Source organism: Puma concolor, chromosome B2 (assembly GCF_028749965.1).
Source record: "Puma concolor isolate L17-30 chromosome B2, mPumCon1.1.hap2, whole genome shotgun sequence".
Classification (NCBI taxonomy): Eukaryota; Metazoa; Chordata; class Mammalia; order Carnivora; family Felidae; genus Puma; species Puma concolor.
Window position 1 is genome coordinate 66,893,824 of NC_141671.1, and position 27,460 is coordinate 66,921,283.

General features: G+C 40.6%; 1 protein-coding gene across 5 annotated transcripts in view; it reads left to right on the forward strand.

Annotated features, from left to right (window-relative positions):
* Positions 1–1,448: 1,448 nt before the first annotated feature.
* Positions 1,449–27,460, forward strand: part of KCNQ5 (potassium voltage-gated channel subfamily Q member 5) — a 528,440-nt gene continuing 502,428 nt past the window's right edge. For 2 of the 5 annotated variants that reach the window (XM_025926158.2, XM_025926159.2), the window contains exon 1: positions 1,509–3,104. In XM_025926158.2, coding sequence (XP_025781943.1) covers positions 2,689–3,104 — 416 coding nt within the window. In that variant the 5' untranslated portion in view covers positions 1,509–2,688. Of the gene's footprint in view, positions 3,105–27,460 lie in introns of all 5 variants that reach the window. The other 3 variants (XM_086707225.1, XM_025926156.2, XM_086707224.1) reach the window with 3 other exon arrangements.

Genomic DNA, 27,460 nt, shown 5'->3' on the forward strand with positions numbered 1-27,460 from the left:
TAAAACCATGTGCTCTTCTGTACCTACTCAGTTGGAGGTAAGGACTGTTTGATGGGATACTGTACTGGGAAGTGAGATTTCTGAGTTCCTAGCAACCCTATGCTATGAACGCTTGGGCAGGTCTCCTTACCTAAGCTAGCCCTCTAACTGGGGGTTACCCTAAAAGGTTACCCTAAAAGATCTCAAAGGTCGAAACCAGTAAGAAGCCGCCTCTAAGCAGCTACTGATTACCAGATATGATTTTTTTGTTTCATGGCATTTACTTAACATCATGGTTTTACTGATGACTGCTGCCCCGCCAGGAAAATATCACTGGGAAACTAAGCAGCAGGTGCTCTTCCAGAGAACCGTGTCGGTACCGGTTCTGCCTTCCCAAAACTTCCTGCCTGCACGCTGGGCCCAGCTACATTAAGTGAGATGGAAGTCACCTGACCTGCTCAGAGGTGGTGGTCAAAGTTTGCAAGAAGGGAAAACCGCTTGGTTAAGAAGAAATGGTATTTGTTTACTTGCCTGCAGAATAGCCAAGATTTTCAAGTTTAAAGGGTGCACACGAATCATTTTGACTCTAGATCTTTCGCCCTGAAAGTCCAAGCACAGAAACTCCGCTGGGAATCTAAATATAGCAACAGCAAACTCCCCCCACCCTCAGCTGGGGTCTCGTGCTGTTCTAGGATTGGAGAGCTTGCTCCAAGGCGCTCTCCGCATCTGCCTCGAATAGCAGGGCACAGAGCAATCTCTCGCACCTCCACAGTGCGTGGGTGTGAAGTGTATTAGGGGAAAGAGACAGTGACTCTGGGTACTGGTGGTTGCCTCACAGTCACGTGGCACCGCGGCCAGCTGCATCTAGCTGCTCCGGCTCTGAGCTAGTGACCTGACCGCCAAGAGAGGCTTGGGGGAAAAGGAGGGAGGGAAGCAGGGTCCAGCGGGTGACCAGGAGCCAGCGAGAGGGCTTCACGCAAACAACAGTGTAACAATGCAAAGTAAAAGAAAGTAAAAGTAAAGCATTGAAATGCAGCTACTGCCAGAGGCAGAAAGGAGCTGCCGCGGGCGTGGGTGTGAGTACAGGAGGGAGTTGAGAGAGTCTGTATCCCCGAGGGGCGGAGACAGCTGAAATAAGACTTTTGCTTTAGTATTGCCTCGGCTTCAGGCTTCTAGAAGGAAAAGGCAGACGGAATCAGTACCTTGAGATCATCTGCTCTGGTGGAACCTTAGTTCTTTCTTCAGTCTAACGTGGTGGTTGTTTTCTTTCGTAATTTTGTGGGGGTGGGGGGTGAGAATCCACTCTTTCGGTAGAAGGTCCCAAGCCTGGCTTCCTTTCAGTTTCCCCACGCTGACTGTGAGGTTTAACTGCTTATGCTTTATAATGCGATGTTGCTGAAGGCCAGAGGCCGAAGCCAGTGGCACCGTGGCCTCCCTCCTCGCCTAGGGCGCGCACGCTTTGGGTCCCCAGAGTGTCAGAGGTGGTGGGAGACTCAGCCAGCACTAAGTCGCCACATGTCTCTCACCGTGTAAGTTACAGCCTACAGGGGTGGGGGAAGGACCCCAAGAAGCCGGTGTCCTGGGCTCTCTTCCCTCCAGGATTTTTCTCCCAGACTCTGGGGCCGCCGCTGCCACTGCGGAGACTTAACAGTTTTGTGACTTTTTTCGGACTTAAATGGAGATTTCTTGACGAAGGGAACCCAGTTCGCTCTCTCGTGCTTTCGCGCCGCTGTCAGGCGAAGCCCAGGGGCAACTCCTTAACCGCGGAGGAGCCACTCAGTAGTTTTTATGCCTTCCCTACACTCCACCCCCCGGGCTGGGAAGGATGTCCAGTTACTCGAGGGCTTGCTGCCTGATGCTGGGATGGAAAGTCACAGCCCGAAAGCTGGAGTGAGCCGCGGGGAGATGCCCGCTGCCCGCCTCTCCGCCTTGGGAGTCGTGTCCTGCCGGTCTGCACACTGAACTGGCAGGGACCCTCCAGCTGTGCGGGGGACCCGAGCGCCACTTCCCGGAGCGTCGCCCCACGCGCTCAGGTACTGGCTGGTACCTGAAGGGCAGGTCAGGGCCGTTCCACACACACACACCCCTTGCGGAAAGGATAGCAGGACCTGGCCCGGCATCTTAGCGGTGGGAGTCAGCAGAGACCTGCATCTCCAGTTTCTCTTCAGGGCACGAGGCCGACTTACCTTCCGGACAGCTCCAAAGCCCCTGAGAGAACGCAAGCAAACTCGCGCCTCCGAGAGGGGCTTTCGAGCCAGGGGAGGGGGCGGACGCACTCTGGGCGTGGGGAATCTAGTGAGAGAGGAAAGGGGGGAGCCTGGGACTGGGTGTGCGCTGGGCGCGCGCGTGGGAGCGTCCCGCACTCCGCGGGTCCGGCCCTGGGGCACTTGGGAAGGAAGGGGCTCTAGCTGCTGTAATAAGAGGAAGCAAGGGAAACCCTCTCAAAGTGACGTCCCAAACAGGTCCTGATTTCGAATTCGAAGCTAAAGACTGCTAGAAATTGGGCCTCCTTCGCACACCCCTCTCCGCCCCCACCCCAAAGCCCCGGCGGTTTGCTGGCTGCTTGCTTCCCCGCCCCTAGCTCGGAGGTCGCGGGCCGGCGGGCGCTCCGTCGGCCGCGGCTTCCTCCTCGAAACCCGCCCGCGCGCATGAGGCCGCTGCCCCCGCCACAGGCACTGGCGCCCCCCTCGCGGTGCCCGTGGTGATGCCATGCCCCGCCACCACGCGGGAGGAGAGGAGGGCGGCGCCGCCGGGCTCTGGGTGAAGAGCGGCGCGGCGGCGGCGGCGGCGGCGGGCGGGGGGCGCCTGGGCAGCGGCATGAAGGATGTGGAGTCGGGCCGGGGCAGGGTGCTGCTGAACTCAGCCGCCGCCAGGGGCGACGGCCTGCTGCTGCTGGGCACCCGCGCGGCCGCGCTCGGCGGCGGCGGCGGCGGCGGCAGCGGCGGCGGCCTGAGGGAGAGCCGCCGGGGCAAGCAGGGGGCCCGGATGAGCCTACTGGGGAAGCCGCTCTCGTACACCAGTAGCCAGAGCTGCCGGCGCAACGTGAAGTACCGGCGGGTGCAGAACTATCTGTACAACGTGCTGGAGAGACCCCGCGGCTGGGCGTTCATCTACCACGCGTTCGTGTGAGTACCCGCGGCCCCCGCGCGCCCCCCGCCACGCCCGCTCCGGGGGGTCTATGTGCCTGGCCCCGTGGGACGCACTCCGCGCCCACGCCCTGGCCAGGCGCGCGCGCGTGCACACACACACTCTCTCACACACTCGCGCGCGCACACGTGGTGGCTTTTATTTCTTTGCACGTGTTTATGGTCTTCCTCCTAGAGCCTTCTACCTCCCTCAGCCCCACCTCCTCCACCTCTACGGACTCAGCCGTCTCCCCTAACACACCCAATGAGCTGCCCCGCAGTTTTAGGCACCGAAGGCGAGAGCCGGGCAGACCTGGGACTTAGGCTGCGCGGATAATTGGGAGCGATTAGGTCCCGAGATACAAAAATTTCAACCGCGAGGGGCGCCCGGGAGCTGGGAAAGGCGAAGGGAGGATGTGCGCCGGTGTGAGGGCTCGTGAGAGTGTACTGGAGAGGTTAGGAGGTGATGCCAGGGTAGGACCGGGTAGTGAGGGGAGAAACGGACGGCTGGGTCCTCAGTCCTGGGGGCGGAGCTGGGGAAGCTGCCACTTGGTGGGGAGGGCAGCTAGGTTTTAGGTGCGCCCGGAAACACGCCTCGCCACCATCTCCACCACTAACGGAAAATCTGTCAGTGCGTGTAGTCCTTTCTGCCACCGAGATGGCTAAGGTCTAGAAAAGGCGAGCTGGGCGGGGCAAGGTGATGCTCTCGTGCAGTGGTAGAGGCCAGTGCTGAGCCTGGGGCTCCGGACCAAAGTGCTATAGCAGAGGCGCAAATGAGCCACCTGGGACAGGGATCAGGCAGTGGGTTAAGTAGGCATTTGTGCCTCCGAGTCAAAGTGCGTGTGTGAGTGTGTGTGTGCGTGTGTGTGTGTGTACGCCTTCACCATCTAGCAGAGAATGAATGCTTAATGAGAAAATGATTGGAAGCAAATGTTTATTTTTCCCTTAGGCATTTAAAACCTTTCAATGGCTTTAAAGTTTACTACTGTTTTTCCCACAAGGTCCATTCATTCAGTCTCCTGTTAGAGTTAGCTTTATCTGGACGTTTTAAGGTAGTTTTATGCCATTACACCCTATCTAATTATTTCTCTTTTTTTCTCATTTTTCATCTCTTTTTAGTTTTTTTCCCCCCGTTTCTTATGTTAAAATGAAATATAAAGACATCAGCCTAAGGAGACCTGTAGAGAAGGTTTCAGGCACTCACTGATCCGTACCTTATTTCCTAGTAAAATAGGCTTTGAACACATAATCTAGGTTTCTTTTAGAAATGAGGCATGTCATCCAAACATAGTTCTCACCTGGGATGGAGGATTGGCATCAACAGCAAAAGCATTTTTTGAAATAACACGGAAGAAGGGGCTGGTTTTGTAAATAGGTGAACCTGGAATTTGACCATGTAGGAGTCCGGAAATTGGTGGAGTCTACAATCCGTGGGGCTCTGGTGTCTGGAAAATTTTACAGTCTCAGATTGATGTGAATATGTAGCATTAGGTAGAATATTCCAGCCAACTTTCCATGTTACAATGCACACAAGGAGAACACTGTGTAGCATCATTACCACATCAAAAGGTGTAACTTTTACTGTAAGATTCACATTGGTTTAGATGTGGTCACTGTACTAAATGATAGACATAGAGAAATACTATGATACTTTTCATGTTTGTCCTTTCTGAGTTGATATATAATTAATCATGTTACCTAGCAAGCCAGATAAATTCTTTTAACCTGTCAGGGTCTATTAAAACATTTAGCAATAATGATCCGTGTTCAATTTGGCAGCAAAGTATATACTGTATGGAAAATGATTTTTTTTTTACAAGCGTATGCTCAGAATATTTGTAGATTTAAATTTACAATATGATGCCATTGGTAAGTTTTAACTTTTGGTAAATTATGCACTGTATATTTGGATAGAGAGACAACTTTGGCTGATGCTCATGTTTTACATATCCTAAGTTTTGCCCTTGAACATGAATGAGGATTTACTGTAACGCAACATTGTCTTTTCAATATATTGGTGTTTAACAGATTTTTATGGCCTTACAGAATTTAGAATCTTTAACAAATAATTTTTCAAGAGGCTCAAGTTTGGATAATTCTCTACTCACCACACTTCATATCAACCTATCAATCAATGCCTTTAGTGGTAGATATGTAATAAATTATGTGTTTGTCAATACCATGTGCTAATAGGAAGTCTTGCTTTATACATTTCTAGACTCTGAGACTGTAATGCTTGAGCAGTTAGGTAGGGGTGCTAGATCCACATTAGCAGGGAGAGGGAATGGATAGCATCATCTTCTGGGAGGATTCTACACAACTATAGCCCACCCTGAGGGACAAGCCATCTTTGGCAATTGCTTCTTACTGTTTATTTAGAGAGCTGACTTTACACATTAAATGAGTAAAAGTTACTTTGAGCTGTGAGTCTAACAAGACCATTAATAATAAAGGAAATTATATGAAAATAATTTCTAAAGCAGTGTAACTAATTCCCTGCCAGCCTGGGAATCCCCAAATCTTACTTTAATAACAGTGTTTGTAGCACATTAAGGTTCTTGCCAAGAGCAAGTGCACTGTGATTAATGAGGTACTTCAGGGATGGATTTACGTGGTCGACCAGTGTTTTCACTGCCAAAAAGCAAGAAAAGTATGTTTAAAGTTATATTTCAGGTAAAGACAAGTTTCTATTAAATATGTAAAAATCATTATTATAATGGCATTTTAATGGTATAAAATGTGTTTTCAAGTGTGTATATCTACTGATGAGATGTCTGGCAAGAGCAAGAGATGACCTACTTCATACTTTCTTCCAATCTTTATGAATTAATGGGGATTAGGAGAGTCTGTTCCCTTACTATTCTTCAGGATTTACCAGACAGCTATGACTCCTCATTTCCTGTCTTCAGCTGTTCTTTGGCTGAATAGATGAACTATTCAAATATGAGGTGATATATTTATTTAAATGTTGTTTGTCCATTTTTTAAAATTTTATTTATTTACTTTGAGGTGGGGGGAGGGGCACAGAGAGAGAAGAGACAGAGGATCCAAGCAGGCTTTGCGCACACCCAATGCTGGACTCAAACTTACAAACCACGAGATTAGGACCTGAGTTGAAATCAAGAGTCGGACACTTAACCACCTGAGCCACCTGGGCACCTCTGTCCATTTTTAATTCATCCTCTTTTTGGGAAAAGTTTAGAAGAATAATGGTGGTAGTAGAACACATGATAGGGCTTCATATATAAATTTGCATTGATGCAGCAAATGTGGTTCTAAAAAAAAGCATGTTAAACAGGGTGCCAGATACACATAACCCCTACTTTGTCCAGAGTATCTTTGCCTGAGGTAATGCCATGGATCATAATTTATAGATATTTTAAATTAGAAGAAACAGCCCACTCACCCAAGCTAAGAAATTGCAATTCATCCTTGACACCTTTGTTTTTATGAAACTTGGTCCTGCTAGCCATCCAAAAGATCATTAAATTCTGTGTATTCACCTTGTAAATATATTTCCTATCTATTCCCTTCTCTCCTTTGCTATTGCTACTATCCCTCTCTGTTTCTCAGTATCTCTCCATTGGATTATTTGTAATATTCTTCTGCTTAATTATCCAGCTTCTGTTCTCAGCCTTCCAGCTTTCCATTCTGGCACCATAGTGTTTTTCCTAAAATGTAAATCTTATCATATCATCCCCTTACCTATAACCTTTGGGGTGAGGGTCATAAATGTAAATTAAATGGATTGAGGATGGTTAAGAGTCGGGAAAGTAGAGACAATAGTGTAGTTAACCAAATTCCTTGGAACAGTACACAAGACACTCTATGACGTGGCCTCTGTCCATCTTTCTTTCTTCACCTCCTAATGTTCACTCTGAGCTCCAGCCTTATTCCGTGTGTCTCGTTGCTGTGCTTTTGCTCATGCTGCTTCTTTTAATTCTTGCCACTCCATGCGTTCTGGCTGTCTAACCCCTGCTCTTTCTTCAAAATACAGTTTAAGGATTGCTTCCTCTTAGACACATCTCCCCACTCCCAGGATAACTTAGGTGCCCCTTGTCTTAGGTTCTGTGGCACTTCAGGATGTCATTATGATGGTGCTTGCCCCACTGTTTTCTCTGTGAGCTACTTGGTCTGACTCTCCCACAGGAGGGCAAACCTCCCACACAGAGGTAAGGAGAACTACTTATCTCTGAATTCCAAGCACCTAGCAAGATGCCTTGTACCTAGTAGGTTCTCAATAAATGCTTGCTTAATAATTAAGTAAATAATTTCTCTTAGAAGCCTTTCATTGAGGAGTTTCCAAGTGAACTAAAGCTGATGGAACTACTAAATCTTTTTGATTTTCTTAGAAGATATTGATGACTGATTCTGAGGAGAAAGGTATGGAGCTGGAAGTAGGAGACCATTGCTTTCCTTCCAACTTTCCAACTAATTAGCTTTGTGACGTGGAATAAACCATTTCACCATTTTGGGTATCCAAATCTGTATCTGTGAAATGGGCATGTCACTGTCCAGTGTCTGTGATGGAGCCATGATGGCGGAGGATGCTGCAGGTAGTCTAACATTTTATCACAAAGGGAAGGTATATTTGTAATAAGAAGGGATCTTTTATCGTTTCTCTTCCTCATTTTTAGCTGCAGGACTACTTCCTAAATGGTCACTTTAAGTTTTCTCCTAACTCCTGGTGAGGTTGTGTGCCACATAGTAACCAAAGTGACCTTTCTAAAGAGTTAAACAGAATGCATCACTCCTAGGCTTGGAGAAGGAATCAGTTTGTTGTCTGTCTCTACCCAACTCTTTAAAGGCAGGGACTCTTTCCATCTTGTCCTTTGCTGTATCACCAGCACCCAGCACAGTGTCTGCCACATAGAAGATGCTTCTGCTTACAGACTGATTCACCTACTGATACCCCCAGTCTCCAAAGTATACTACTGACTTCCTGGTGGAAAACAAGAGTTTACACTACTGGTCGCTACCTGTGTCAGGACTCAATTAGACCCAAAGAATGACTTTATTATTTACATATATATTCTATTCTGGATTAAAGCTATGTCCATAGAAATTGATATTTGCCTTTTATTTTTACTCCTACATTCCTTAAAGATCACCTATTTCCCTTACATGTAGAAGGGACTTATCCAAGTTATACTGCTGTATACCTTGCTAATAGGGTAACATAAAATGCTACAGATATATCCTTCAAATCGATTTGTTTTCAGAAATTTAAACAATGCTGTAGTATTTGAGGCTCATAGTAATATTGAATTAAAATATTGAAAGTGTTAAAATATTAGTATTGGGACTATTATGGCCTAAAGGAAATAAAACCTAAGAAAAAAACATTTCAAAATGGACTGAAGTCTTGATACAAGAAACACTATAAACAAGGAAGATTGCCAGCAGCCTTTTGATAATTGCTTGCAAAGAAGTGGTGCCAGTTTTAATTTTTAATTGCAAATGGCTATTTTGGCAGATGAAAATGCCAGCAGAGCATGTTTTATCCTAACCCAGTGGTGTGAAACGACTTGAAGTCCAATTGTTGAATAGCTGCAGTTCAGAGTTATGTTTAATGATTTGTAGATGTTTCCATTTTAATTTCCTTTTCTTCAACTATTTACAAGTATGCTATTTGAAGTTTTATTTTGTTGCAACCTGGGAGATAGATTGGCTTCACCACTGTATTTTTTATAATTACTGTAATTCTTTGATGGGTCTCAGAGTTTCAGCTGAGCCTTTTGATCCTTTGTTATCAGTGTGTCTAAAGAATGAGTTTCCTAAATGCTACTGACGTCATCTAATCCTAAACTTAAAGATAGTTTGAACTTCTCCATTATATAAGCATATATATGCGCACATATTCCATGTGTATATTCCATACACATACCAATACACATACAATACACACACATACACTGTCAGCGAGCAGAGAACTTGTTCATGAAAATATTTACATGCACTTTACTTTTGTTCCTCTAAAAGTAAGACATCTGAATAAAATGCAGGTTAAAAAGAAAAAGGATCTTAAAGTTACTCTTGGCAATATGGAGATTATATCATAATTTTAAAGATATTTAAGTATATATGGGCACTTGTTACAAACTCAGTCATAGTTCTGTTGCTTCCATTTACCAGTGAGGTAATTCTAGAATCTCTACTCTTTCTTAGTCAGTGGTAGGATGATCTTTTATAATCATGTTATAATTTCTCTTTTCTTTTTTTAATAGTCAATTTAGTTTAATATTTAATTAACAGCCATTATGTGAATCAGTTAATGTGCTGGTTGCTGGTGGTTCAAAAAAGGGAATGATGTGGACCCTGACCTCAAGGAAATTCTATTAGGGAATATAATTACATTTGGATTCAATTATCAGTGTTATTTGATTTGATAACTATGAGCAAGTTACTTCCAATAGTACTTACTAAATATGTAAAATAGGCATAATAATATTCCACCAAGGTATTACAGCATCATATAAATTATATGTGTATAATCACACTTAGAATGGTGGCTGTTAATAAAATTATAGAGAAAAATAGAAATAATGCAGTGGTTGGCTATATTGCTATTTTAAAGGTCTAGGATTTTATCCTGTAGGTGATAGGCAGTCTTTCAGTTAGGTGGGGTTTGGGCAGGTAATGATATTGAATTTCTATTTTAGATTGATCACTCTGTCAGCTCTATTAATGCTGGCTTGAAAGAGGAGATAGGAAAGATTTTGAAACTGATGTTTCAACTTAGGCAAGAGATAATTTGGACTTGGACTGGGGCAGTGGTAGTAAAGATGGGGAAAAATATGATGGAGTAGAAATGTATTAAAAATATGATGATTAAGTGGAAATATGATGATGAAGTTGAAATATAGTTAATGAAGTGAATTTGGAAAATGAAGAAGAGAGATAGATTTGTTATTTCTGGATTCCTGGTTTGGGTGGTTGGCTAGATAGTGGGGCCATTAACTGAGATCACAAAAACAGACAGTAGGGTGAGTGGAATGTTGGGGGTGATAAAATGAATTTAACAGTGGACATGTTGAGCTTTTAGTGACTGGGACTTCCAGCTATATGTTTCCAGCAGCTGTGAATAAAAATTTAAAATACATAAAAGCACAAATAAGAGTTAAAACTACAAGAAGTGCATGTAAAGAGAGAGGGCAAAAATAACTTAAGGATGGAAACCTGCGGAATACCAACATGTAAATGGTAAACAGAGGAAATAGGGGACATTAAAAGGAACAGACAGCAAGATAGATTAAACAAATGAACAATAAAACTATAAATAATCTATAAAACAATAGATTAAAAAAATGGTTAGATGGTCAGGGAAATCAAGGATGTTCCAAAAAGTGTGAAATGTAGACAGTGATTTAGAAAGATAAGGACTATGGAGTTACCATTAGATCTGGCAATTTCGAAGTCTTCAGTGATTTTGTAAGCTCACCAATTGTTCACCTTCAGTGAAGTGGTTAGGGCAGAGTCGGAAAGCTCTTAATTGAGAAATGAGTCAGAAATGAAGAGACAAAACAGCAAATGTGAGCCATGTATTCAGTTAACCAGTTAGCAAGAATATGTTTCAAGAGAGATTGGAACACTAGCTAGAAGGAAATACAAGACTAAGGGGGAAAGCAAGAGAGAATAAGTTACCATCATCAGTAGTCATTTTAATTATTGACCATATACTGGACATTGTCCTAAATTCTTTGTGCACATCAACTCTTTTAATCCACAGAATAGCCCTAAAAGATACTATTAATATCATCTCCCTTTAATAGATCAGAATACTGAGGTAGGGAGACGCTCAGTACTCTGTCTGAGGTCAGCCACTGAATTAATGGCAGAATAGGGCTTTGTACTAAGGCAGATTGGTTGAAAGCCCATGTTCTTAGCCATTATATCTTGATTGTGATGGTACCTGTGGGCCTAGGGATCCTCCTATCAGATAGCGTATTTACAAAAACTGCTTTTGGGTCTCTTATAGATAGCTCTTAGCAATGTAGTATATGCATAATAAATACTTGGTGAAAAAATGAACAATAGTCAAAATTCCTTATGAACTGGTACCAGAGAATTATATATAAATTAGTGGTATTAGGAATGTTTGTTCCTTTGTCTTCAAATTCTAACCAGCTCAAGTTGTAATTTTTCCATAAAGGTTTTCCTGATACCTTTGGCTTATTTCCTGACCTCTATTTACCCATTGCTTTTATTGTTTCGACTATTTACTTTAGCCCTGAATTACATTTTTGCATTGACTTCAAATTGTATCATTTATCTAATCACAAATAATTTCTAAGGAAACCAAAGAACCCTCTTTAGTATCTCCCAGATTTTCATTCTTTATTTTTAATCAAAATTCACCCTACCTATTGCTACCAATAAGATTGTTTGAATCTTATAATCTTTTGTTTTCCCAAACACGAATTTTAAGTTCTCCCAATTTAAATTGTAGAGCAATTTGTATTGAAGACCCAAATTGCTGTTATTGCTTCTTAGTACCATTCCCTATGAACATTAAATTTCTAATTTATACTTTCACTGCAGAATACCTAAGATTCATTTAAAAAGAACAGAAATTGCTTAAGTTTCATAATGGCTGAGCATAGAACCATTTTCTCCAAACTGAATTTACAGGATTTTATTTCTTTAAACTAATAAAAGAAGCTTGTTTTCTTCATGCTAACATAAATACATTTCATTTCTCCTCCATGCTTGTCTCTGTCTCCTCTTATATGTACATTTTTTTTCTGGGAGTTTCTCTTTTCTCTCTCCCATTTGTTCCATTTTCCACCCTCCTGCCCCCAATTAAGCTACTCTTAATTTTTTGTTTGTTTTGTCCTTCCTCTCCATGCACCCATCTTTTTAGAATGGTGTTTCTGCACGTTTCTTTATATCATGTTGTATAATTTAATTCTCTTCCTGTTAAAGCTGTCTACTCTTAATCAGGAGATGCATTGAGTCTGTAATTGCTTACAAGCTCCAAGAGTGCACTGCTCCAAGATATAAGTAAACTGGGCCACCTAATTTACACATTGTATTGCAGTAATTAACAGAAGCCTCCAGAAAGATGTGAGGGCTAGAGACCTCTACTAGACCTCTACTTTTCTTAGAGTTTTAGTTAAGGTCAAATTTCTTAGAAAATAAGGGAGTGAAGTCTTAAAATTGCTCTGAGGTTTTCTAATATCTATTTATTATTTCTGAAATCTGGGAATATTCAGATAGATATGCAATAAATAGTTTATAAAAAGCATATTTTTATATTGGAAACTGACTGCTATATATGGATGAGAAATAAATTGGAAATAATTTTTATTCCAGATGGAATTATAGAGAAAGGTACATTAAAGAAGTCTAAATATGTTTGTGATGTAAACAATAGTAGTTAACTTGAAAATATTCAACACATAGACTGCTATAGTCATGAGGGGTTTCCTTATTCATTGAGCCAAGTAGTAGATCAATAATTTGACAGCAGAGAGCTGTACTTTTCCTCTTTAATTGAGAGATTAAAGCATGGATTCAAAATGCAAGTGTCACAGGAGTACATATGAGATAGCAAACCACCTGTATTTTTTCCTACTTGGAAAGTTTTCCAAAGCATAGACCATGTGAAAGCTATTTCCATAACCTTTTATAGAAGGGGAGCCTTCCATTTCTCTAAACCTTTCTCTCATACCTGAATGAATCTAGGACTAGATGGAATTGAGAATTTGGATTCTTCTTCTCACATTTTGAGTTGTTGGATACATTTCTCAGCTTTCTGATTTATTTTTTAATGTGTATTTAAGGAGACTTTTTTTTTTATTTTTAAAAAATTTTTTTTCAACGTTTTTTATTTATTTTTGGGACAGAGAGAGACAGAGCATGAACGGGGGAGGGGCAGAGAGAGAGGGAGACACAGAATCAGAAACAGGCTCCAGGCTCCGAGCCATCAGCCCAGAGCCCGACGCGGGGCTCGAACTCACGGACCGCGAGATCGTGACCTGGCTGAAGTCGGACGCTTAACCGACTGCGCCACCCAGGCGCCCCTAAAGAGACATTTTTTAATGTGTATTTATTTTAAGAGAGCATGAGCAGGGCAGGGGCAGAGAGAGAGGGGGAGAGAGAATCTCAGGCTCACCGTGGAGCCTAACACGGGGCTCAATCTTAAGACTGTGAGATCATGACCTGAGTGGAAATCAAGAGTAGGACACTTAACTGACTCAGACACCCAGGCACCCCTCACCTTTCTGATTTGTAAAGTTAGGACATAATTTGGAATATTTGTTCAATAACCTGACCTCTTATTATGTGTATGATCCTGAGTAGGAACTACCAGGGCTAAATGGAAATAGAACACAACCTGTTCTCTCAAGGAATTTTTTACTCCAGAAGGATATTAGTTTACTATTTACTGAGCTACAAAAACCATTTATCTGAATTGACTTAGGATAAAAGCAAAGGTTGGCCCTTTTCCAGCGGCTTTTAGCTGTTGCTGCTATTGAAAGGGTTTACAAGGTAAACTCCAGAATCACCATATAAAGAACTGCTGATTGCCAGTTCTCTTGACCCCTTGGGAAACTTTGGTGTTCAATTGCCTGTACAGGTGGGCGTTCTGCTCAGGGCATTCCCACACAAAGACCAAATACAGGAGTTCCCACTGATCATAGTAATTTCCAAAGAGTAGTAATTAAACTAGTTAAACTAAATGTTCTAGTTAATAAAACATTCTGAGTATGTTTAATTTGCTCCAAATTATTTTTAAAAATAGAAAAGAAACCAGTGCTGCTTCATAATACTTTGTTTAGGAATGTTATTTTTTTTCTCCCCAAAATGGCTGAAGAACAATAACGTAAGCCAAAAATTTGTTGTTGTTGTTGTTGTTGTTTACATCAAATGAAATGCCTATCTTCAGTATATACTCAAGTTTCTAATATTGTTAACTTCTTTATTCTGGTACCTGGAAGGAAAATATTATACCCAGCTTTCCAGAGGGTCTAGAATTCATTCATTCATTCATTCATTCATTCTTGGATTCGTTCATTCAATAATTGAATGTCCACTGCATATCCTGTCCTCATGTCCTTGGAACACTTAGAAAATACTGCTTTGCATTTGATTGACTTTCTCTAGGCATGTGGAAAATGGCTCTCTTCTTCAGCTTTCACTTCAGAGTGAAAGTAAGATCAGTAAGTGGAAGAATTTGTGTTCATTGTGATCTCTAAGGTGCTTTTCACTCATCTCCTTAAGACTACAATCTAACCTTCAAATATATTTCTGAGCTAGATAAGCAATCAAGTTAAGGAATTACAAGATGAGATTAAATTAGTTTTAAATTTTCCATGCCAGATGGTAAAATCCTATGGCTCTGTTTTGCTTCATCAAATGGAAAAGGTAGAGAAGCTGAATGGCAATACAAAAGACTTTGAGGGAACCCATTTTTAACCTTCAAGATAGGATCTTGAACCCAAGGAACATTTACTCTTACTCTTGCTGTCCTTGACAACTAGAAATGACAGTCACTTTGTTTAGGAGCAACATTTTACCAAGCTTGCACAAATTGGTATCATGGTTTTGTTTTCTTTTTCCTTTAGAAGAAAGCCGGGTAAGGTCTTTTAGATTCAGGTCCACCAAAAGAGAAACACAATGTGATGTTTCAAAATCACCCCCAAAGGAATGAGCTACCCTAGTTATGTTACCTTACTTCAATCTTAAATTGAGATAGTCCTGCAGACCTTCTAAAGATAAGACAAGAGACAAAAAAAGGAAGAAAAAAGTATCCAGTCATCATATTTGTGCCAATCATGTTGACTTCTAGGTAGTCATTCAGGCCACCAGTTTGGTTTGACCATCATGCTTCAGTGGCCTATTATTGTCTTCTCTAAGAAGAAGGGAATAGTAGTCATCCCACTGAAAGTATAACTTATCTTTAGCAGGAAAGATTCTCTTACATGGTTCTAGAGTGTTCACTTCCAATGTTGGACTTGATGAGTTACTTCACAAATTACTGTTCCCAAACTAGTTGGGTCATGTTTCCAAGAGCTATTTTCCAGAGCTCATGGGTATGGAGTTTCATGCCAGGCTTTGGGGCAAGAAGTAGATAATAAAAATAAGTTTATAGATGGTCCTAAGTGAGGTAGCCTAGACAACCTTAAACAAGAATAATCAAGACGTTATCATCACATTGTGCTGGAGAAAACATAATATTCCTCTAATTCAAAGGTAGTTAACATAACTCACAAGTGCTGTCAGTGAGGGATTACATATTTTTCCTCCAAATAAGGTTTAAGGCAATTACCTGAATTTTTTTTCTCTTTGGTTGGTTGTTGGTCCAAAGTCCCTTTTCACATTGCAATCTTAATATAAGTTTGCAAAGCACATGATAATACATTTAAAAGTTATGTTTTATTTTTGTTCTTGTTTGTTTTTATTTTGCCTCAAGAGCCACACGTAAAGTGAGTGGTTACTCCAGAATAATTGTCTGGGAGTGGTATGGCCACATTGCATGACAAGGACTTGGCCTGGAGTGTTTGCTCTGAGAGTGTGAAGGGGCAGAGAATAGAATTCAAAGGGAGAACTGGAGGTCTTAGTCCTTGATCAATTTTTGGTAGGAAAAAGAGATGAAAGAATTAAAGGTTTCAAGGTTTCAAGCAAATGTGACTATGACCGAGTAGAAGTTGCTTAATTCTGTTTTAGGGAGAGACGGGATGCATGAGTGGACACGTTTGGGCATTGGGAGAGAAAGACTGAGGGTCATTAGTTACCAATGTGCAGGTGATGGATGAAAAAATAATAAAGGTGTTGGGAGAAGAATGTAGCAAGAGAGGTTTAGCAAATAGTGGCATGTGGGGAGAAAAGAGGGGAAAGAGGGGTTTGTGAAAGGGACAGAGAGGAGGAAGACCAGTGCCATACAGCATCCAAAGGAGAACCAAGACTCAGAGAAGGATTGCAGTGGGTCAAAAGTATTATAAAGAAGAGAAATGAAGATGTCAGTGTAAAAAGTAGCAATAATATGGAAAGCAAGATAAAGGGAGAGGGGCCAGAACCTACAAGAAAACTCAGTGATCTAGTAGTGAACAGCATTTGCAGCACTATGTGCTAGGAGGACATCTAGTATCACAGGGGGAAAAAATCATGTCCTGGAAAAAGGGCCAAAATAACTCAACAACCCGTTACAATGCAAGTATAGCAGTCAGCATTTCAAAAGGCATCCACAGGATGAGGGGTGTCCCTGAAGGTATGGAATGGGGACTTCAGGGGAGAGGGTGGTATTCAGAGAGCTTCCTGTGAAAGCAGGGAAATCTGGTTTGAAAGGGGTTTTGCAGTCCCTGAGAGAGATGCTGATAAGTGCCAAGCAGTTATAAAGAGTTTGAGATAAGACACCAAACAGTGCTTGGAGGGGAAAAGAAGGAGACAGATTAGGCTGCAGAATTGACAATTGAATGGGTAGAGAGAGAGAATGGTAGATAAGAGAGCAACAGTGTAAAACTAAACCTTTCTTTATTTCCCCAAGCAGCTGGAGGTGTGCACAAATATAAAAACCTAGGGAAAGGGCCCCTCTAGAAGAGGAAAGATGAATGTAATTGAAGAGGAACAGATCCTAGAAAAAGAGAGATAGGGATTTATGGTAAATAAACAGTTTAAGGCAGCAGACAGAGGTGAATAACACGATTTCTTAACAACGGCAAGGCCCTGATGGAGTTTGGCATAACCAGGTGGAAGACTCAGTGTGTGTGATTTGGAGAATCTCTCTGACGGTGGTGTGCAGAGGAGATTTAAAAAGCAGATGGAGCCATAACCCAGAGCTGGCAACTGTGTCTAGGGAATGAGAAATGCTCTAGGAGTCACACACACTAAACACGGGTGACCTTGGGCAAATCACTAACTTCTGTAAGCACCAACCATCTGAAAAATGTAGACATGATAAATGTGGAAATGTGCAAGTTATGAAAGCTCCTTATATAATTGCTGGCACACACACACACACACACACTCATACACACACGCGCGCACACACACACACAATGGTAGTTTTTATACTTCCTAACCAAATATAGTCTTTTAGCCTCTTCAGAGGAGGAGATACTGCAATAATAAATACATGTAAAAACATGTTTAGTGAATAAATGAGTGAATAAATGAATTACCACAATATATTACTTATTTTACAACAGCATTGTATTTAGTGCTAAGATTAGACAGTAAGAAATTTCCCTTTGTCTGTATAAGCTTTTTTAGCTTGAGCTAAAAGATTTTTCTCAGGAATCAGGAAATATTTTATAATGATTTATTTTTGAATACTTGGATAAAGGCACATTCTTAAAGCTTAAAGTTGAAAACACTGTCAAAGACTACTAATATGACACATTTAAATAATAAGATTATAGAGCTGGAAGGACCTTTGGTAACTGCTCTAACACTGTCTTTTTTTTAGATGGGAAAACTGAGACTCTGCAAAAATGTTAAGTAACTTGCACAAGACCAGTCATTTACTGTCAGAGCAGCACTGGTGGCCAAGCTTTCCCATTGCCCTTACAGAAATGACTTCAGTTATAGGTCTTGTGATCTGCCCTCACCTTGCTCTCCTGAAGATTCTCTATCGTTTTTAACATATGAACAAAAGAAGTGAATAATGACATTCATTAAAAATACTATTGTTTGTTCAACTATTATGTGAAGAGTAATCTTTAAAAAATTTTTTTTTAATTTTATTTTAGAGAGAGAGAGAGAGAGAGAAAGCAGGGGAGAAGGGCAGAAGGAGAAAAAGAGAATCTTAAACAGGTTGCAGGCTCAACAAAGAATCTGACACAGGGCTCGATCCCATGACCCTGGGATCATGACCTGAGAGGAAATCAAGGGTCAGACACTCAACTGGCTGAACTACCCAGGCGCCCCAAGAATAATCTTTTAAAAAGCATTTTCTCTCTTTCACTCTGTATATTATCAGAGAAAATATTTCTCTCTTTTACAAATTTCTAAATGCCAGAAAAGGGTATTAATTTTTATGACCTTTCTTCTAAAGAAGTTGAATTCTGAAAAAACGGTCTCTTTGGGGGTTAAAATATATATTGGCTTGTTCTTTAAAGGCTCCAATAAATGAATAGATCAAGTAAGATACTAATTAATACTTAGTACTTTCAGTTGCAGCACTGTGGTTTCTTTCAGATATCAAAATCTGGGGAGAAATATCTCCAGAATTCCAGTAAGTGGAAGTGGGAAAAGCACATACAAACATTATATGAGGATTCCAAAAGCCTCCCTCGCTCCCTCTTGCTGTCTTTTTCTTTCTTTCTTTCTTTCTTTCTTTCTTTCTTTCTTTCTTTCTTTCTTTCTTTCTTTCTTTCTTTCTCTTTCTTTCCTTTCTTTTCTTTATTTCCTTCCTTCCTTCCTTCCTTCCTTCCTTCCTTCCTTCCTTCCTTTCTTTTTTCTTTTCTTTTCTTTTTCTTTCTTTCTTTCTTGCTTGCTTGCTTGCTTGCTTGCTTTCATACACTCACACATACACACACAAGCAATCTCACTAGGCAGATTCATTAGTGAAAGCAAATGTGTTCATCCATAAGTTCAAATGAACTCGAACACCTGTATTTAAATGTGCCATGTTAAAGAGACCTAGCACCCAGCTTATATGCCCAAGAGAGCCTGGGCCATGACATACAGGAGCAGCAGGGAAAGATGACCCCAACTTCTGGAAAACCTTGCCCTACTTCATGAGAGGTGAGGCACCTCTCCAGCTTTGCAGGTACAATATATATTTTCTAATGTGAATGCCTAAAATTAACTTAAACTTGATTTCTGTCCTTCTGGTATTTTTTTTAAGTTTATTTATTTTGAGAGAGAGAGAGAGAGAGAGAGAGAGAGAGAGAGAGAGAGAGGAGTAGTAGGGGGGGACAGTCAAAGAGAGAGAGAGAGAGAGAGAGAGAGAAAGAATCCCAAGCAGTCTCTATGCTGCAGCACAGAGGCAGGGCTTGAACTCACAAACCATGAGATCATGACCTGAGCCAAAGTCTGATATTTAAATGACTCAGCCACCAGGTACCCCATCTTTGACTATATCAAATGTACTTTTTGTGGTTAATGTTATCATTAGAAAATTAATGGTTTCATTAATGAATTATGAGAGTAAAGGAATTTTGGTTACTGTTTAAAATTGTTGGCTTATAGGGGCACCTGGGTGGCTCAGTCGGTTGAGCGTCAGACTTCCTCTCAGGTAATGATCTCACAGTCCATGGGTTCGAGCCCCACATCGGGCCCTGTGCTGACAGCTCAGAGCCTGGAGCCTACTTCTGATTCTCTCTGCCCCTCCTCACTCGTGCTCTATCTCTCTCACTCTAAAAAAGGAATAAATGTTAAAAAAAATTAAAATTGTTGGCTTATAAATGGCAATTTTTTGCATGCATCTTGTATATATACATTGAGAGTTTGATGTGCTGTACGTGCTCCTCCAGGCATCTTCTCTGTAGATAGGAAAATTTTGAGGCAGAGAAGTGACTTGGAGAAAATGAAAAGCTCTCATTTATTTTTATCAACAATCCTTTGTGCTCTAAATTACTCCTGTGGTTTTTAATACCAACAGTATTTTTTCTCAGTCATCATAATCTCGACGTGGTCCTGATTCAGAGGTACTTCATTCACTACTCAAAGCTTCTTCATTCCTTACCCAAACACAGGGATGGGAGTGGGGGGAGGCAGATAAAGGAGAGGCTAGATTTTCTTTGACACATGGCTCTTGCAGTTTTCCTTAAGAATAGGGTTGGTTTGGTGCCACAAGACAAAGAGCAGTTTACAGAGCACTTCACATCTGCTCCCTTTGGTCATGGAGCAGATTTTTACACAAATGCAGAGCACTTACACTGATGCTCAAATAAAGGGATCCTATAGTTATGAAACCCTGACCTTACCTATGGAAGAAGGTCTGATTATGTGACATCTGTTTGTTTGTTTTTTTAATTTTTTTAATGTTCATTTATTGTTGAGAGATGGAGTGCAAGTGGGGGAGGGACAGAGAGAGGAGGAGACACAGAATCTGAAGCAGGCTCCAGGCTCTGAGCTGTTAGTACAGAGCCTTACGTGGGGCTCAAACTCACAAACCACGAGACCATGACCTGAGCCGAAGTCGGACGCTTAACCGACTGAGCCACCCAGGCGCCCCTGATTATGTGACATTTGTTAAACATGCTCAGTGTGGTAGCTGCTGCTCAGCCACATCAAATTCACAGGCCAAATCCACACCCTATGTAATAATACCAATCTGCTAAACATTTTTGATGGCCCTTAAGACAGCTGCAGCTGTTAGGTATTTGTTACAGAAGCCAGAATTCTCTTCATTCAGAGATCTGTGTAGTTTGCAAAGATGTAAGTATAAGAATGTTTCCTGAAGCATTGTTTTGTCATTAAAAGAAAATTCTATCATTATCAACTAGTTAAATCAACAATGGCAAAATTGTCCAAGGGAAAACTGCATTCTTCGAAAAGAAGGAAGTAAATGTGCATGACATGGTATGTCGTGATTTCTAAAATGAATTAGTAGGTAAAAAAAAATCAAGATATAAAATAGTGGATATAATGTACATAAGTATCCATTTTTGTAAATTAAAAATGTGCACACTAATAGATTCTCATTATTTGTGGCTTATAGTCTATAAAGTCGCTGTAAACACTGAGTTAGTGAATACTGAATCATTGCCCCTAGCAGAAATACAGGGTTAGGTTCATTATTATTACTATTTAATATGTAATTGTTTTATTAATATTGAACTCATAGTGAGTAGTACTATAACTCATATCTAAATGAAGCTTACCTTACATGTATTTTCTCTGGAATGCACACCATAGCTTACTTGTACTTAAGAACTAGACAGTGACAACAACAAGAAAACACCCTAAAAACAAAAACAAACCAACCACTAGACAGTGCTTCAGCACTATAACGGGGGCCTTTTTAAACAGTGAAATCACCTTCCTCTCAAAAAAACAACAAAAAAATGAAAAACATGGCATTAAATGCACCTTGAAAAGGACACTTGTTTACAATGGGAGCTGAAACAAGAAGGCAGAGAATTGCTTTCTTCAGTGTCAGTTGGGAATGTGGCTTCAGTAGACATATTTGGGGCCACCTTTTTCATGTCTACATGTGATCATGAGTGCCCAGCGAGCACTGATTTTAGGAGTAGGAAAATTCACAAATATGGAATCTGCAAGTAATGAGGATCAGAATATATGTGTGCACACACATACACACACATCCCTTTATGTGTGTGTGCAAATGGACAGTTCCTCAAAGGACTATAAGAAACCGCTAGATGGAACTGTTAGAGAATAAGACTCCATGGCAGAAGTAAGACAAGGTGCACCTTCCATTGTAACTCTCTCTCTGTCCCATGTGGCTGTTTTGTGTGTGTGTGTGTGTGTGTGTGTGTGTGTGTACGTGTGTGTACATAACATATACTTCTTCTCTGTCCTCTCTTGCCCTCCTCTACCACCACCACCATCTTTATTCTTCAACAAGCTGTATGCATTTTCTGAGGAGCTATAGGGATAAGATTTTATTTTAGCTAAATTTATCATAGTGAATATACACTGAATCAGGCTCTTGGCAAAGTTGGCCAATATAATTTTGCAAAGGAAGCGTGTTTTACAAATGTTAAGTATGACACTCAGAACATGAGTTCTCCGGGTAATTTGTGTTACAGAATATTACCCTATTTCCTAGCACCCTGAGAAAGCCTGGACTTTAGGGCACTTTAAGTCTGCCAAATACCCTTGCTTAAATTCTTAGCACAGGTTGTCAGATTGGAGGCTTAATAAGTAGAAAACTACTTAAATAATATTAATGATATTAATGACAACTATCAAGTTGGTATCTGACATATGTGTGGAAATTTTCTTCAGGTAGAATTCCAGTTTCTCGTCTCCTTTCACCTCCCTTGTAGAACAGAGGGGGCGGCAAATCCCCAGGTTTAGTCCCTTGGCTTTTTGCTGGGCTCAGAGTTCTCGAGTCTCCCTTCCACAGGATGCCCAGAACTCAAGAGCATCCATTTCTGACTTGTCCTCAGCTCATATGCTTGGCTTCTTGGGTTACTTTGAAGTCTTGCCTTATAACTTATAACTTTAGAAAAGAGGGAAAAGTTTTAATTTTTTCTGTTTCCTTCCTTGCATATGCCATGGCATTCTTTTCTTTTCACACCTATGAAAAGCCTGAATAGAAAGTAATCTCCCTGAAAATCTTTCTTCCTAATTAATCTAGAGATTTTCACTTCTGCTAGGTACTTCCTGTGATGTACTGTAGTCCTGGTTAAAAGCAAACTGAAGCTAAGCTGGCAATGGGTTAAAAAAGAAGATATATAAGTCATGCTCATTATTAGTTATATCTGGGATTCACTGGTATTAATGGCTTCCCATGGACTGTCACCTTATGCCCATTATTTGTAATCAAAAGTAACTAAAATTTCTGTATAATTTGGTTTCTGCCAGCAGTGTTTCGTCCATCATTCTATCTCTTCTCAAACATTGAGAATATTGTCTTTGAAATATGTTTGTATGCGTATACACATATATAATCAAAATGTGTGAAAACACTCCTTCATTTGAAAAAAATAACAGGCTTGTAAAGAATAACTTTAGCAACAAATGGTAAGTTTATTTTAAGAATAAACTTCATAAATGTATGGACCTCTAAAAATAAAAATAGTAAGATTTCTCAAACATTTATTTTCCTTACCAAATATGACAGTTATCTACAAGTGGAACAGATTGTAGTTATTGCCAATCCTATAAAACCACAAGGGTTTTAGGAAAAAGCATATGGATATCTATTGGTCTTCATGGTTTACAGTTGCATCTGTATATGGGAACCTTCAGTGAAACTAAAAGGGACCTTTTTGGATCAGAAGTAGTGTGAGTGAGTGTGTTCCACTGGTCAGGCTTTCTTGAGTTACTGAGGATGACTTCTGGATCGTAACTGGTTGGCATCAAGTTCTCTGTGATTGGTTTTAGTGTCGTTTGTTCCATGACTGTACATTGTAAAGTGTTACTGGTGCCCATGAGCAAGTGCACAGCCTAGGTGCATTGTCCCAATTAACAAATCACCATCCAGCCATGACTGTAAACCCTGACATATGAGTCACCATTACTTTGTACACTTTAGTCACATATGAAGGGGTTCTTTTTGCTTACTAGCCCTTGTAAAACTCTCTAATGAGTTAGAATACTCAAATGCATGTAACTGTCCAATTATCTTCCTGTAAACAGAGCCATGTGCAAAATCAAACCATCATTAGAAGGTGCCTTGGTAAACATAAGCACAGAACAATCAGATTTCTGGTCAAGTCTTGTAGCTCTGGAGTCAATTGCTTATTCCTGTTTTGATTCTATGTAAGGGATGTCAGTAGATTGTGTCCCATTAACACTTCCTTTTGAAATCTCCATTGCCTAGGCCAGGGGTCAGCACATTATGGCCCACAGTCCACATTCAGCCTGCTACCTGTTTTGTAAATAAAGTTTTATTGAAACACTATCATGCACATTCATTTATGTATTGTCCATCACCATTTTCACACTACATCAGCTGGTTTGCGTAGTCCCAGCAGTGACCTTATGGCCCACAAAGCTGAAAATGTTTACTCTCTGGCCTAGGCTGGAAAACTCTGTTTTCTACATTGTGTCATTTCCCTGCTGGCACGTGATTTATGGACACATGGGGTGAAAACATAAACATGGTGAGTCAATTGTCAGTAGAGTTAAAATTTAAAGGATGCCATTAGTTGGAGTTCAGGTCATGATCAATAAGGGAGAGTGCAATGTGAAGTTAAGGGAGCAGAAACCATGAATGAAGCAGAGGAACCTGGTCAGGAGACCAAGGGGGCCAGAACAGAGCCAGAGAAAACCACAGATGTTCTAAGATGAGAGAGAAGAAAACCATATAGTCTTCAGAGATTAGCTTGTTCTTTGAGCCCCCAGGGTTTCTGACAGCTGTCCAATAGACAGGCCTATGTACATAAACCTTATAAAGGAAGGAGCTATTTCATATGAGGGAAGACACTCTTCTCCTGGGCAATTAAAAGAAAGGGACTAAAAGAAACCATTATGTGTTTGGCCATCATGGGACAAATTTAGTTCTTTATGGGAATTTATAAGTTTCTATGGGAATAACTCCTTTTTTAGACTTCAGTATTGACAATAAACACTAATAGACTAATTTGGGTAGAAAAGTCATTTGATATAGTGGACAAGGGCCGTGTTGATAAAAACTCAAATGTAATGTTGACTGCAGTATGAAGATACCTCACACTTAATAAAATTAACATTTCCTCTTTTATTTCATTTGTTCAGTCATTCGGTAAATATTAAAGACTTACTAAATGCAAAGAACTTGTACAGTACAGCATGATGAATGAGAATATGTACATAACAAGACCTACTCCTGGGAAACATAAACAATCTTGTAAGAAAGTTGAGTCAGATACACCAACAATTACCATACAAGGAAACCAGCAGTAATTAAATTAAATAGTAAATATTTATAACAGACTTATTATGTGCTAAGCATAATGCCAGATACCATGGATACCAATATGGATGAGGCTGAGCCTTTGACCTTGGAAGAACAGTAGTGCTATTCATAAGAAGGGAGAATTCCTTCCTGCCACAGAGACCAGGGAAGGCATCATTGGGTCTTGTGCAGATGGGCACATGAGATATAACTAGAATGTCCATCTAACTAGAATGGTGGAAGGAATATATATTAATATATCCACAAAGAGAATGATGGATAAATAGTTGGCAGTATGATCATACAATAAAATACCATCCAGGAGTTGAAAGGAATGAACTAGAGCTACATGAAGCAATATTGGTAAATCTCAAACTTACTGAGCCAAAAATAAGGTGTGACAACATTCTTACACTATGAGAGCACCTATATAATATTTTAAAAAATGGGAAACCAATACTTACAGAATGCTCAGGCTAGTATACATATGTGGTATAAACATTTTATTGCTTAGAAGTGATACATGAAAGGATTGCTTTTAAATGAGGGAAGAAGGAGAGAACTGAGATTAAGGAGGATATGCTGGGTTTCAAATGTATCTGAATATTTTAATTTCGTTTCTTTTAAAGGCCTAACTCTGAAAGAAATACAGACAAATGGGCGATGGCTACATGGACATTCATTATATTATTCTCAGAACTTTTCTGTTTGAAATATCTCGGAACAGTTAAAAAAAAAATCCTAAGTGTATTTATATGGAGACATACCAAAGAAAGGAAATGTGAATGGTCACACTCAATTTGCCAGGCCAGATGATATGGATTAGGGCCCAGTTTTAGCTCTGAGCTTCTCAGTTTTATTGTGTGCTTAATCGGATTAGTCAACCAAGTGAAATCCACTTTGTGATAGAGTCAAGGCTCCACTTCATGTGGTCAAACTCATAAATGAAACCTGGAGAAGGCTATGTTTCAGCAGAGCCTTTGTCCTGCCCACAGGTGTGCAGCTGTGCAGAGCTGGACAGCAGCAGAAGGGATTTGAGAACTGACTGGCAAATAATGTCAGGAATCCTTGGCCAACACTTCTGCTACAAAGGCTAAGGTTTCAAATGTTTTTGGGCCATAGCTTCTTTCAGAATATGAAAGAATTATGAACCATCTCCTTAAATTTTTTTTTCAACGTTTATTTATTTTTTGGGACAGAGAGAGACAGCATGAAAGGGGGGAGGGGCAGAGAGAGAGGGAGACACAGAATCAGAAACAGGCTCCAGGCTCTGAGCCATCAGCCCAGAGCCTGACGCGGGGCTCGAACTCCCGGACCGCGAGATCGTGACCTGGCTGAAGTCGGACGCTTAACCGACTGCGCCACCCAGGTGCCCCATGAACCATCTCCTTAAACAAACACGCACGTGTGTGTACGTACACAAGTGACTGCATTTATTTCAAGAAGTTCTGGGGCGCCTGATTGGCTCAGTCAGTTGACCATCCGACTTCAGCTCACGTCATGATCTCATGGTTCATGAATTGCAACCCTGCATCAGGCTTGTCGCTGTCTACGCAGAGCCTGCTTCAGATCCTCTCTACCCACCCCCTCCCTCCCCACTCTCTATCTCTCTCTGTCTCTCTGTCTCTGTCTCTGTCTCAAAAATGAACAAACATTAAAAAAAAAAAAGAAGTTCATAGACCATGGGATCTGAAGTGATAACCTTAGATAAATTTGGTCAAATCCTCCAGTGAAGGCAACTAATGGCGCAGTTTCTGTGACTATTTATAGGCCCCTGGAGACAGAGCGATAGACTCGCAGTGAGCTTGTGCCACTCAATGAGACTTTGTAGGTGCATTGACTTAAGATACCCTGTTAACTACCATCAATCTCAGAGCACAAATGACCAAAATATACAGAATCTGTCCTTGTTCTAATTGTTTTATAATGGTTCTTGAATGGTTCTTTAAAGAAGGAAGCTCCTCGGCATAGAAAATTCTTCAGCTAGTTCTGTCACTTCAAATGCAATCACTAGGATGGTGTAATTCAGTTGAAGGATTACATGTGAAAGGAAATTCAGATGACAAGCAAATTCTTGGCAACAAACTCTGACCACCAATGCAGAATATGACTAAGGAATGAAATTTTTAGTAAAAGGTCAGAGACAACATGAACTTAACACATTTTTATTCACCAGGTGGCAAATAGAAATGAAATTCCAGAAGCTTGGTTCATTGAATAAATATTGCAGTGACTGACATATCCAAATATACTTAATACAGACAGTTTCTCATTGCAAGTGTTATGTTTTTTTCTGTTATGCGTTTTTATTCATGATTTAAATACTTAGTGGCCCTTTTATAATATGGAACTCCATTTTCCATTCTTCTGAAATGACATTTACAGTTTGATCAGACAATTAGAATGCACTTGTGTGAGATATAAACCAAGTTTCCTTTTCTTGTTTTCTCTTATAGTTTAATCTGTATTAGATCATTCTTCTAGTAATTGTTGTTCTAATAATTTAACCATTTTTTCCCCTCTGAACTGGCTGACTAGCTAAAGTATATAAAAACAGTGACTCATGGACATCTATTTTGAAATAACCAACATAAATAGGTGCAGTCTGGTATACCAAATTTTAAACAACTGTCCAACCAAATGAAATGCAAAAAGAAAAAAAATACTGCAAATGCCTTGAAATGTGTGTTTCAAGCTGACTTTCAGAACAGGTCTACATTTATATAGCTGTGTAAAAATCAAAGAAGAGAAACCAGAAATTCCAGAATATTTTCAAACTGGCTTAGACATTTTGACACTTTACTATTTTTCTCTGCCAGGGAAGTAAATGAATGGCTTGCCCTCTGGGGAGTAGTGCATTTAAAAGAGAAAATATTTTAAATTCTTACCTTGA